At 39.2% G+C, this 13655-nt stretch overlaps 3 protein-coding genes across 3 annotated transcripts; 2 read left to right on the top strand and 1 right to left on the bottom strand.

Annotated features, from left to right (window-relative positions):
- Positions 1–3212: 3212 nt before the first annotated feature.
- On the top strand, positions 3213–3745 carry CBG27761 (the record flags this gene model as incomplete). Its single annotated transcript, XM_045239838.1, has 3 exons — positions 3213–3347; positions 3409–3483; positions 3539–3745. 3 exons carry the CDS (start codon positions 3213–3215, stop codon positions 3743–3745), a joined length of 417 nt encoding a protein of 138 aa, XP_045098385.1.
- Positions 3746–6716: 2971 nt separating this feature from the next.
- On the top strand, positions 6717–8196 carry Cbr-mup-2 (the record flags this gene model as incomplete). The annotated part of the gene is made up of 5 exons (XM_045239837.1): positions 6717–6739; positions 6808–6879; positions 6929–7040; positions 7090–7467; positions 7516–8196. 5 exons carry the CDS (start codon positions 6717–6719, stop codon positions 8194–8196), a joined length of 1266 nt encoding a protein of 421 aa, XP_045092831.1.
- A 1824-nt stretch (positions 8197–10020) lies between these two features.
- On the bottom strand, positions 10021–12781 carry Cbr-glt-4 (the record flags this gene model as incomplete). The annotated part of the gene is made up of 9 exons (XM_045239836.1): positions 10021–10136; positions 10458–10631; positions 10681–10829; positions 10874–11046; positions 11098–11254; positions 11301–11490; positions 11536–11651; positions 11695–11964; positions 12582–12781. 9 exons carry the CDS (start codon positions 12779–12781, stop codon positions 10021–10023), a joined length of 1545 nt encoding a protein of 514 aa, XP_045092830.1.
- Between the last annotated feature and the right edge of the window lie 874 nt (positions 12782–13655).

Raw genomic sequence — 13655 nt, 5'->3', positions numbered from 1 at the left:
GTTGGCAGCAGGCCTGTGCGGCAACAATTTTTTCGGTTTCGGCAACTCGGCAATTTGTCGAATACTTTTCGGCAACGTTTGGCAACTCGGCAATTGCCGAAAAAAAATTTCGGCAATTTCGGCAACTTTCGGCAATTTTTGGCAACAAAAGTTTTGCGTCTTTTTTTAGTAAAATCAATACGTAACTCACCCGAAAATGCTTCTATCAGGCTCAGAACTACAGAAAATGTGTTTCATAAGTTCCTTAAAAAAGTAATTACAAAAATTGGCAACTCAAGACCACATTTTTAATGCAAACTATTTCTCTTTAGCAATAGAGGGTATTCCAATGGTTGAAAATATTGTTCCGATTGTGAGTTTTGAAAATAGTGCGCTCAACTTGTTAGGCAACTCACGACACACCTTTCCTAGAGATTTGAGACAGATTGGATAATTTTTTTGATGAGTTGTGACTCATGATATCTATTTTTCTCCTATGCTCACAAATTTGAAGCCCATTTTTAGATCCGATGCAAGTATTTTTGATGATTATTGGGACACATTTCCTCTAAAGTTCACTCTGAGAGAAGATGGTGTTCAAAATTTGATTTTTCGAACTTCGAAATCATTTTTTTGACTAAAAAAGTTGTGAAAATCTCTAAATTCAAAAAAATTTCAGTTGCCGAAATTGCCGAAATTTTTTTGCCGAAATCGGCAACGGCAATTCGGCAACTTTTTCTTCGTTGCCGATTTTGGCAACGGCAAATCGGCAACAAAAATTCGGCAATTTCGGCAATCGGCAATTTGTTGCCGCACAGGCCTGGTTGGCAGGCAGGGGAGCTCCTAGGTTAGTATGCATACTTCCTAGGGACTCAGAAGAGATTGTGTGATGGAAACCCCCGTGATAACCGCGGGTATATTCCGGAAATTTTCTGAGCTTTGAACGGCCTGGTTGCAAAAAAAAACTAGATCCGAAGTATAATTTTGGAGAAATGTTTAAATTTCGACAGTTTTTTCAGCTGTTTTCAGCTTTTCGTCAGCTTTTCGTCAGCTTTTTTCATCCTTTTTCAGTTTTTCGTCAGCATTTTTCAGCATTTTTCAGCCTTTTCAGCTTTTTTCAGCTTTTCGTCAGTTTTTTTCAGCTTTTTTCAGCCTTTTCAGCTTTTTTCAGCTTTTCGTCAGCTTTTCAGCTTTTCGTTAGCTTTTCGTCCGTTTTTTGTCCGTTTTCCGTCCGTTTCGTCACGTCATTAAGTTTTTTAGGTTCGTCTGTCAGGTTGGTTCGTCAGGTTCGTCTGTCAGGTTCGTCTGTCAGGTTCGACCGTCAGGTTCGACCGTCAGGTTCGGCCGTCAGGTTCGTCGACAGACGAACCTGACAGACGAACCTATTGGCACTTAGAGCACCTGTTAATTCTATTGAAACTTTTTTGAAATTGTCCTAATCAGAAACTCCATTTTTGTATTTAACTTTTTTTTTCGTAAAACGATTAATCAAAGCCTAAATTCGGTGAAATTATTGTTATCTTCGTTTCTCACTTCTGCCGATTTCATTCGATTGAAACATTACCCAAACCGTCCAGTTTGAGACCAATTGTCTTGATTTCGGTTAAAGAAAGGGTCATGCTAAGAACTACTGAACTGCAAAACTTTTCTTCGCTGTCTGTCATAGATCATTTCCGGATCACATAGAACGATATTTTTTTCAAAAACTCGGAAATGACTATTGTTCAACAGATACAAGGGCCCACACTGTTTAACAAAATTTCTTCGGTAAAATAGGATCGCAGAAACGATTATTGGCCCATTTGAAATAATTAAGGTTATATTAGGTTGAAAAAGTCTTTGTAACTTTTTAGGTTTTTTCGAAACTAAACTTATTCAAAGAAAACGAATTTCATGGTGTGATATATTTATCATCATTAGTATCAATGACTTCTTGCCAACGCGATGGAAGTTGATCTAATCCGTTCGTGTGAAACTCCGAAAACTGAGAGGCGAAAGGTCGTCCAACAACTTCTCGACATCCTTTCTACCCTGGAACTTTTGACCGTCAAGGTGATTCTGTAGAGAACGGAATAGACGACATTCCGTTAGGGTCAGGTCTGATAAATACGGTGGATGACACAAGACCTGTACTCCAAGCGTCTGGAGCTTCTGGCGCGTCTTCAAAGTGGTGGGTGGCCTTGCGTTGTCTTTTCCAAAACGCAATCTTATCTCATTCAAAAACATCAGTTTTCCTAGACAATGAATAGCGAAAGAAAAGAAGAAAAACGATGGAAGCATTGTAAACGGAATATACACAAGACAAGATAGAAGTGATAGATTTTCTAGCAAAGGAGACATGAATTAGCTTTTACAGCTCTTAATGAAAACTATACGAGCACTTTTACAAGAAACACAATTTTAACTGTTATGTCTGTATGAAATTAATCAACACTACAGCTGATAATTGCGAATATATTTTAGACCCGCAAATAAAAATATTTTTGTCATTCGTGAGTTTCGTCAGTTTCCGTGTTATTTATTTTCATAAAGCAAAAAGAAAATTTTGTGAAATTTAATAGATTTTTTTAGGATTTCAGAATTGTCTTTGAGAAATTACAAATCAACATGAATAGCTTTTGTTCAAAGTTTCCAGAGACTTCACAAAGTGAACTCCGTTTAAACCCTCGTTAAACCATAAAGAGCCATAAATTCCATAGGATAATAAATTGAGCCAAGTTAGAATTTTTCACATATTCAATGGTGACCATTGTTAACAAAATACTTCCGATTTAACCAGTACGGTAAAGAAATTTCTTTTCTGCAATAAACTTCGATCTTTCACAAGTTTTCATAAGTGAGTCACAACTGGACATTTTTATCTTCGTTTTTCTGCAACATCCACCAAATGACCCAGTAACTCCTGTTACACCAACATTGTCTTTTTCTTAGTTTTCTGTGAGCAATCACAGAATTGACAACAATCAACAACAAATAGCTAACAGTTGTCCGTGATAATTCTGAACTTTTCTCCTTCCGACTTCTCAGTCATTCTCCTGTTTGAAATCAAGAATGGTGTGTCGCCAACTTGTAATTCTTGTTTCCTGTATTCTGTTTCTGCAAGCATGCGCATACAACGATGTAACCAATAAGTATACATTTCGAAACTTACCTGAAAACTTGCGGAAGGTATGTGATAGCCAGGTTAGTTAGAGAGATACAGTTTTGGAGCTATCCATTTATAGCAGAGAGCCATGCCAGAAGAGAGTCTGAAGAGATGCTTGGCATCAATGGAGACTTATTGGGTTTTCCAAACATATCCGATTGGAACAAGAGTACTATTTGCGCAGGAGAAAAAAAGTAGAGACCTCAGGAAGTATTGTCGGGAGGTAATTATTTCAGCCTTGCTTTTCTGAAAATGAACGGTCTCTGGAATTATTCGATTTTCAGGAACTCTTTCCTAACGTTGAATTGTGTGTCACGTACCAGACCCTCACGTCACCATATGGAATATGCATAGAAAAGGTAAGGATTTTTCTGAATCTCCCGTTGGTTTTGTAATTATAAATATTTGCTTCAGCTCCAAAATGGAACCATCCCAATTAAATCGAGCAAACTTGAATCCTTCGTCAACGACTTTACACTCTACGGACTAACCCATAAATGTCTCCTACTAAAAAACGACAAGGCCGATCTTGAAAACATTTTAATTCAACACTGTGATAAGGACGCCGGAGTTCACTTTGTGAAGTCTCTGGAGACTTTGAACAAAAGCTATTCATGTTGATTTGTAATTTCTCAAAGACAATTCTGAAATCCTAAATAAATCTATTAAATTTCACAAAATTCTCTTTTTGCTTTATGAAAATAAATAAACTGACGGAACTCACGAATGACAAAAATATTTTTATTTGTGGGTCTAAAATATATTTGCAATTATCGGCTGTAGTGTTGATTAATTTCATACAGACATAACAGTCAAAATTGTGTTTCTTGTAAAAGTGCTTGTATAGTTTTCATTGAGAGCTGTAAAATCTATTAGGTTGGAAGAAAAGTAACTGTCCATTTTTTGATTCGTGAATAAAACAAAAGCAACAATTATCCAAAATTGACAGTATGCACCGTCGCGGTCTATGACATGTTGACAACATACATGCAACTTGTGGATACCATACCTTCAACAGCCAGCTGCCTGCGACTCAAAGTATTTTTTGAGTCCAGATTTTATCTCAACTTTAGTGTTAAATTATTTCCCTCCAGATGATATTGCATACCTCCTAATAATCAATAATGAAAGGACTAAATCAGGAGTTAGAAGTGCGTAAAGGAGGAACGTTCAGCTAAAGCGGCCCAGGTCTTACTTGACTTACCGTGGAACATAGGTTCTCGAGTTATTTAATACAACTCAATTCAGTCTTAAGACGCTTTGGATGGACGGCTCTTCACTTTCCTTAAACTCCAGAGTTGACCCTTTTATTATTGGCTATTCGGAGATATTCAACGTCATTTGGAGGGAAAATAATTTTACACTGTCGCTGAGAAAAAAAACGTCCGGGAAGGTATACTTTGATTCACGGCCAGCTGGCTTTTGGAGGTACGGTATCCACAAGTTGCCTGAATGTTGTCAACATGTCGTGGACCACGACCGTGCATACTGTCAATCTTGGATGGTTCTTGTTTTTGTGTTATTCACGAATTAAAAAATGGACAGTTACTTTCCTTCCAATTTAATAATTCATGTCTCCTTTGCTAGAAAATCTATCACTTCTATCTTGTCTTGTGTATATTCCGTTTACAATGCTTCCATCGTTTTTATTCTTTTCTTTCGCTATTCATTGTCTAGGAAAACTGATGTTTTTGAATGAGATAAGATTGCGTTTTGGAAAAGACAACGCAAGGCCACCCACCACTTCGAAGACGCGCCAGAAGCTCCAGACGCTTGGAGTACAGGTCTTGTGTCATCCACCGCATTTATCAGACCTGACCCTAACGGAATATCGTCTATACCGTTCTCTACAGAATCACCTTGACGGGCAAAAGTTCCAGGGTAGAAAGGATGTCGAGAAGTTGTTGGACGACCTTTCGCCTCTCAGTTTTCGGAGTTTCACACGAACGGATTAGATCAACTTCCATCGCGTTGGCAAGAAGTCATTGATACTAATGATGATAAATATATCACACCATGAAATTCGTTTTCTTTGAATAAGTTTAGTTTCGAAAAAACCTAAAAAGTTACAAAGACTTTTTCAACCTAATATAATCTTAATTATTTCAAATGGGCCAACAATCGTTTCTGCGATCCTATTTTACCGAAGAAATTTTGTTAAACAGTGTGGGCCCTTGTATCTGTTGAACAATAGTCATTTCCGAGTTTTTGAAAAAAATATCGTTCTATGTGATCCGGAAATGATCAATGACAGACATCGAAGAAAAGTTTTGCAGTTCAGTAGTTTTTAGCATGACCCTTTCTTTAACCGAAATCAAGACAATTGGTCTCAAACTGGACGGTTTGGGTAATGTTTCAATCGAATGAAATCGGCAGAAGTGAGAAACGAAGATAACAATAATTTCACAGAATTTAGGATTTGATTAATTGTTTTACGAAAAAAAGTTAAATACAAAAATGGAGTTTCTTTTTAGGACAATTTCAGAAAAGTTTCAATAGAATTAACAGGTGCTCTAAGTGCCAATGGTTAGTTGTATCCCATTAAAAAGGTTAGAAGAAGGTACAGTTGAGGTCGTTACTTTGTGACTGCTTACGTTAAACTACACGTGTTCGATCAATTGAAACTGAAAACCAGTAGATTAACATAAGGTTTCTCTGGAAATGTTTTGTAATCTTTGCCGTATTTTCTGCCATATGTCTTCCCATAGAAAACTACTAAAAAACCGAATGGTACATCGAAACAGCCATAGATTTTTTCAAGCATTCATTTTCCATGGACAGAGCAATTATTTTTTCTGTAAACTTTTTGAGCATGGCGATTATCTGAGTAAACATTCTGAGCATGGCTATTACCATATTCGTGTATCAAGGGACTTGTCTTCTTCTCGAAAGATATTCACGTTTCTATTTTACACCTTCCATTCTTTTTGTTTTTCTTCATTATTATATTTTGGTTAAACTATGCGATTGTTCACTTGTCACCGCTTCTTATCATCATATCTCTTCACTTGGTCCCTTTGCTTTGTCAGCGTAGGTGGGTAGGCACTCAACAAACGCTCTCTGGTACCTCTGGAATCTAGGCGCTCTCTAGAGTTAGAAGTTTCTTGAATCGATGGGCGATTCGGAAATATATCGAGCCGTCGAATCGAAACATGATGCCCTATTTTCACGATAACACATCAAAGGTGATTGGGGATTCTGAAGAAACGCAGACTTCCCCTCGATCGTCGGCGGGGATCGGTGAAAAGAGGCAACGAAAAGAAAGAAAAAGAAAGAGAGTTGCCCCTCTGGCAGCGGCTGCTCCCGCTGCGTAGGTGTAAGGTTTACAGCACAGATTGTGTCCGTATGTTATACTTTTCTATCTCTTCGACAAGCTCTCGCTCTCTTGCTCCCGGCTCAGCTCCACCTCCTGCCAACGACGGCCTCCCGGAGCAAGCACTTTCATATCTCTTCATTTTTGTTTTCAACATCCCGCCATCTGAAGCAGACTCTCAGTTTACACCCCCCTCCCCCACTTTTTCTTTCGTCTTATATTTCATGATTATTTCCTAGACATAGTATATCATTTCAGAACCTAAACCAACCTACAATCATGTCCGACGAAGAGGAAGTGTAGTAAGTTATATTCTTTTTTCAATATAACACCGCGTTTGATTTTCAGTTCTAATTTTTTCTAATTTCAGCTCTGATGAGGAGGTAGAGGAGGAGGAAGTCGAGGAGACCGAGGAGGCTCCAGTTGAGGAGGCTGAAGAGCCGTATGTTTCCAGAATTAGTGAAGCTTTTTTAAAATCCAATTTGTTTTAGAGAGGAGACCACCGAGGAGGTTGTTGCTCCACCAGAGGTCAAAGAGCGTCGTGCTCCAGTCCAGGAGGAAAAGCCACCAGCAGAGATGACTGAGGCTGAGATCGCCATGATGGTAATATTTTTGTCTTGTTCCCCAATTTCACTGTTTCTAATATTTCTAGGCTGCCAAGAAGCGTCACGAAGAGGAAGAGGCCGCCAAGCTTCTTGACTACGAGCAACGCCGTGTTCTCGAGAAGGAGCAAATCGAGCAAGAACTTCGTGAGCTAAAGGAGAAGCAAGAGAAGCGTCGTGCTGAGCGTGAAGAAGACGAGCGTCAATTTGCCGAGCGTAGACGTCAAGACGACGAACGCCGCCGTAAGGAGGAGGAAGAGCGTAAGGCTCGTTCCGACGCCGAGAAGGTCCGCAAGAACGAGGAGAAGCTTCGTCGCCAGCAGATGATGGCTGGAGCCTTCAACGGACGTGTTGAGGCTGGAGCTGGCCGCAACTTCACAGTTTCCTCCAAGGGAGACCAGGCCGTTCAGTTCGGAAACTTGGCTCAGGTACTACTTCGTTTTTGAATTCAAAATCTTACAGTTTTGTGGTTTCAGGGCAAGGCTAAGGACGCCATGAGCAAAGAACAGCTTGAGGAGCAAAAGAAGAACTTCTTGGCAGCCGTTTGCCGTCAACAAGATGTCTCTGGACTTCTTCCAAACGACTTGAAGGAGAGAATCAAGACCCTCCATGCCCGTATTGTCAAGCTCGAGGCTGAGAAGTACGATTTGGAGAAAAGACGTGAGAGGCAAGAATACGACGTGAGTTCTATGCTCGATAGTACCATCCATAGAATTTCAAATTTTCAGATGAAAGAATTGCACGAGCGTCAACGCCAAGCCGCGCGTAACAAGGCTCTCAAGAAGGGACTCGACCCAGAGGAAGCTGCCTCATCTGTTCACCCACCAAAGATCACCACTGCCTCCAAGTTCGACCGTCAGACCGACAGAAGATCGTACGGAGACCGCCGATACTTGTTCGAGAACCCAGAACAGCCAAAGCAAGCCTCCCTCGTCCGCGGAAGTGGACGACCACCAGCAGAATGGGGACGCAAGCAGAACGAAGAGCTCGAGCAGATCCGCAAAAACTTGGAACCACCAAAGTACGTCGAGCAGGTCAAGGTTGAGGGAGCCAGAGCCCCAGTGGAGTTCATCCCACTCAGCGTTCCATCTGCTGACTTTGAGCCAGAAGAGATCACCTCTGATCCAAATGTTGGAGAGGAAGTCGTCGTTGAATAATTTTTCTGTGACCTCTTTTTTTCTGTTTTTTTCCCATTAATAAACCCAATCCCAAAAAAACCCATGGCCTCATATTCCAAAATTTCTGATTGCATTTACATTTTTTTTTGCTTTTTCGTATATTCTCCGGTTTGTTCTTATCAGTAAATCGTTTGTCATATATGAAGTTGCATTCCCAAAACTGAAAATCTGCACAAAAGTCAGTGAAAAATAAGATAATAGAAAGTTTATTGTCATTAAAAATATTTTGTTTCACAAATTAAGACAAAAAAAGAAATCTTTGAATTTCGTTTTGAATGAGAAGGAAATTTTGATCTAACTCTAAGTGGAAGAAAAATACATTTTTGAAAGCGGCGAAAAATGAGAAATTTGCTTACAACAGCAAAGTTGATGCATTTCTTTGAGACAAAGTGGAAGAAAAAGCAGAGAGACAAATCGGCATGACACGCCAAAGTTTGATGTGTAAAACAAACTAATCGGGAGATAATGAAAACATAACGTAGAGAAGTAAACAATAGATTAATTGAAACAATTTGGTAATAATCACACTTCTAATAGCGAATTATTATTTTTAAGATGATTGATTGTAACGGGATGGGGAACAGATGAGACAAAACATCTGGAGTCAATTTCGGTTGAACGACATTGGCAATTGTTCGCAGCACGTTGGGAGAAAGTGTAAGAAACAAAAGTAATATAGTTTCAGAAGAACATATGGGAAGTTGTCAGAAATATCGTCATGTTTTCTTGTTCGAGAGATTCGAAATGAAGCATGAGGTGGAGGACATCAGGAAGAGTGAAAAACTAGGTTTGAGAGGGGGAAGATTTGGGTCAAAGTTACAACCGAGAAATTTAGAAGAATGGAAGGAAACACCAGGAATTCTTAAGCTGTACAATTTTTTGTCAAATTTTGAAAACGGGGGGAGCACACGAGGGAAAGCATTCTCGAAATAATTGAGAAGAAAAAATGAGAAAAATTGGTTAAATTCTAGTTTAAAGACGTTTTTGAACTTCAAAAAGTGACTAATCTAGAGTTCAACCAGATAATATAAGGTAGAAAATAATGAAAAACTAGTGGAATGGAACCCGATTTGATAAATTGTGAAGCACCAATAGATTTTTCTGTGTGTGTGTGTAAATGTTTCACAAAATATCAAACCAGAAAAATAATTAAAGGAAATTAGGGATACCGTAAAAACTGTAATATAAGAGCCCTCCAACTGTCAACTTTGAGTTAATTTTCCTGGTTTTCTAGATAAATTGGATCAAAGTGTTCTGTTAGTGTAACTTTCTATTACAGGTTTGATAGAGAATTTTGATTAATTCTTGGCTGGGATTTTGAAGCGAGGTTCAGTTAAATTGTCCAAACATTGAAACTGATCTTCTCGTTTCCCATAGAAATAAAAGAATCATAAATGCTCAGAAGCCCACCCTATATGTGCATTTGGGCTCAATTATCTCGGTGCCTTCAAAAAATATGGAAATTTCGTCAACAAATATAATGTTGGTGATTTTACGAACATCATTTTATAGGTTGGAAAAATTTTGATGTCGTTTGAAGGAACCGAGGTAATTGAGCTCAAAGTATAGGGTAAGCTTCGATCAAAGAATCAACGGTGGCTACAGTACTTACTGAAAATCTTTGCTAAAGTTTTAACTTAAGATATTTCTTAAACACAGATTTTCAAATGTTACTGTTGGAAAAAATGACAGCAAAACTCGAATGGAACTGATATACTGAATGAAGCGAAATAATCGAGCTGGCTCTATTCAATAAATCGCCATAAGAGACTAACTGCCACAAGGAAAAAAACAATTAGAAATTTACAACATATGAGAGTTTTCGCAGTTATTTCCTATGGTAATTCGTTTTGGGTCAGGGGAAGCGTTAGTCGAAAGCATTGAGTATCCTTGGTCATTGGTGTCGTGATGATGTCCACCTGTAACTATACATTTTTCAGTTTTCTGATATCGCAACAAAAGTGATTAGAGAAAAACGGCAGAAAGTAGAAATAAGCAGTTAGATTTTCAGCCAGCGTTAAAAAAAGTCCCCATCAAAATTTTGAATTTAAAATTTTTTCCGTGCACCCTGTTATGTTTGAAAAGCAATTATTTTCAGTCAACACTCCCTACATTGATCTAGATGAACTTGACTTGTTCATCACTCTCCTCCAAATGTTTCGTGTGGGTATCTGAAGTTTTAGAATTAGCACATTTGTCTCAAATTTTTCTTCGATACGCTTCATTTTTTTAGTTCATACCTTTCTGCAACTGGTCCTCGCATAGTCGTTCAATGACAGCAGTGGCAATACTATCTCCGTGAACATTAACCGTAGTGCGAAGTCTGTCGAGCATGAAGTCAACAGGGAAGATCAAGATGAACAAGTTGGTTGGGAGTCCGATAGCGATGAGAACCATAATCATTGTGACAATTCCTGAATTATTCAAAATGCACATTGCACACCATCGTCCCTTGTTTTTTACCAGCTTGTGGGATTCCGGCAGCTCCGATACTGGCAAGAGTGGCTGTCAATGACACAAGAATGACCTCTCCAATCGACAAATCGTTTCCAACGCATTGCGAGATGTAAATGGCAGCGACGGCTTCGTAAAGGGCAGTTCCATCCATGTTACTAAAAATACTTGATGTGAGAAAATTTTGTAAATATATTCTAACATAGTGGCTCCGAGTGGCAAGACAAAACGAGTGACACGTGGATCAACCTTATTGTTCTCTTCGCAACACTTGATGGAGAGTGGAAGGGTTGCCGAACTGGAACTTGTAGCCAGAGCCGTGAGCAGAGCTTGAGCCATTCCTCCGACGAATTTGATTGGATTGCGGCGAGCGAGCTGAAAGTCATGATGAGAACTAAGAACAAACTATTTGGAAGAGTTACTCACAACAACACAGAGAAGTGGGATAATCACAAAAGCGTGGATAAGGAGTCCCAGGATAACAGTGATAACGTATCCCATCAACCGATGCAATTCCTGTCCTGGATCCTTCATTCCAACAATTTGAGCAGCAATCAAAAACGTGATTCCGACTGGGGAATACCTGAAACATTTTGATAATCCCACGACACTAGATTCCTCATCCTTACATGATAACCCATCCGATGAGTTTCATACTGCATGCCTCCAAACTTTTGAAAAAATTCTTCATCGGTTTTCCGTCCTCTCCAATGATTCCAATAACGATACCAAGAGCGACACTGAAAACAACCAAACCAAGAATGTTCATTCCATCTGAAACAATCTTTTCCGGAACTTCAGTGAACTTTGATCGTTGTTCTGAAAATTAAAGTTTTGGAATTTTTGTTGGTGAGTGGTAAGCACCTGGTGACATGGTCATAGCGACTTCCGGTGGGATTTCTTGGGTGCCATTGAAAAACTTTAGGCAAACTTTCTGGGACCGGAAAGTGGCCTCAATTAGGTTTTCTGGGAAGCAACTCCTGAAAAATGTGTTTGATTGAGAAATGAGAATTGAACGCTAACTTCATGAGGTCAATGATAGTGTCGACAGCGGTGGCGACGCATGGGGTAGTTTTAACGTTCCCAACAAGATCCTCAACGTTTGTCGTCGTCCATTTTCCGGGTTTGATAAGTGTTACAAGGACAATACCTATAATTTCATAGTGGAACTTTTTTGTACGGAGAACTAAAATACCAAGAAACACAGCAGAGAAAGTGGTGAGAGTGTAGTACGTCATGGATACTATTCCCAGTCGACCAGCAGTTCCAGAATCCAAAGATGCCAAACTCGTACTGTAAAGTGGTAGATAAGAAGAGCATGAACATTTTCTTGAGGTATTTCTAACTTCATATTCGCTAATTTGGTTTTCCAAGCCAGGTTTGTTCGGAACGGAATTCAGAATTCGGAAGTTCCTAAAATTTTCCGAGCACATCCGTAATGGAGCTCGGACCGGAAGAATTATGATTTTTTTTGAATCTGAGTTTTCTAGACTACGGTATGCCGAAGACGCAAACAATAGGTTTTTGAGGGTTTTAAAAATTTCTTCGATTTTTTTACTGTTTGCATAGGCCATTCTGAACCTTCCTATTTCAAAATTAGTTTATTGGTATGTTATAATTTTCTTACAAAACTGTTTCGTTGTATCAAGACCAACAATCGTTCCATTTTGTTCTACTGGTAAAAGTTTCTTTGGTCTCATAATTGTTCCTAGCACTCCCTTGTCTAACAATTTCTTAACGTGTCAAACACTGGAGAGCAAAAATGCAGCGCGCAAAAACCTTCAAGGGTCATTGAGAGATCAGCAAGCCGAATAAACCCCCTACTTCAAGAGGTAGCATATCTGTGTCTATGGCATTTTGACGCAATTTTCCTGTGCTTTCTTGTCAAATGGCAACAAACACAAACTCACATAATACTTGACATGATCATCGGCAATATGAGCATTTTTAGCATCTGAACAAACAGATCGCCAGGAAATCGGAGGTACGATAGGTGCCGTTTTGACCAAACTGTGCTCGGGTCTCGCAGCGAGTAGCCCAATCCTATACCAATCACAACACCAAGCACCGTGAACAAGAGCAGCAGGTTTTCCTTGGAAAGCTTTGCCATCTTGTTCTGAAAATAATAAAGATTTTAAGATTGACCTGGAGAAAAACGAAAAGAGGGGAAATCAGACAGTTAGAAAGGTTTTGGCGATCAACATTTTCAAATGAAATGTGATGAACAAGTGGATAAAAAACAAGAAAACATATATTGAAAATTGAAAAATGTTTTTTTATCAGATTGATGGATTGATGGAAGATTGCAAACTTGAAAGAATCACAAGACATGGGGCTTTGATGATTTACAGACAAAGTTCGATTATACATAATTCATGAGGAAGAGATGAAGCTTGATGATCTTCACGCTGCTATAGCCATCTCTTGAAGATTCATTGATGTATACTCAATTGGAGAAGAAAAAATGAGAAAATAAATTGAGAAGAAAATGAATGCGGAAGGATGAGATGGTGCGTTGTGCACAGAGGAAAAATTTTAATATTTACATTTGATCCGAGGTATTAGCAAACATGTAGAAGGAATGAAAAAAAGAGAAAATCGTTGAGCAGTGATCAGACCTGAAGAACTAGCAACACAAGCATCACAGAGGGTGACCTCTTCTGGTCGGTCGCGCGACCCAGACAAGTTTTTTTTCCTTCGGTAAAATAGAAAAGAAGGTGCTGGTAGGAAGTCATTGGCTTTTTGTTAGTTGTATGGGACAACACACAGCCGTTAAAAGCCCATGAAATTGAGGTGTTACGTCGTCGAGGACTACTCGGAAGGAGGGCGCAGCCTTGTGTGCGAGTATGTAAGTGTGGCTCCTACACCAACACAAAACACTACCTACAATTGAATGTGACATTTTTTTGGAGCCAATTCAATGCCTGTTGGTGGAATACACTGCGGGCTGCCCAACCGCTTGGTTTCTTCGCCACCACCAAACG

This window comes from Caenorhabditis briggsae (assembly GCF_000004555.2).
Source record: "Caenorhabditis briggsae complete genome, chrX, whole genome shotgun sequence".
In the NCBI taxonomy this organism is placed as follows: domain Eukaryota; kingdom Metazoa; phylum Nematoda; class Chromadorea; order Rhabditida; family Rhabditidae; genus Caenorhabditis; species Caenorhabditis briggsae.
The sequence above is the reverse complement of the archived record's forward strand: the minus strand, read 5'-3'. Positions and strand labels throughout refer to the sequence as shown.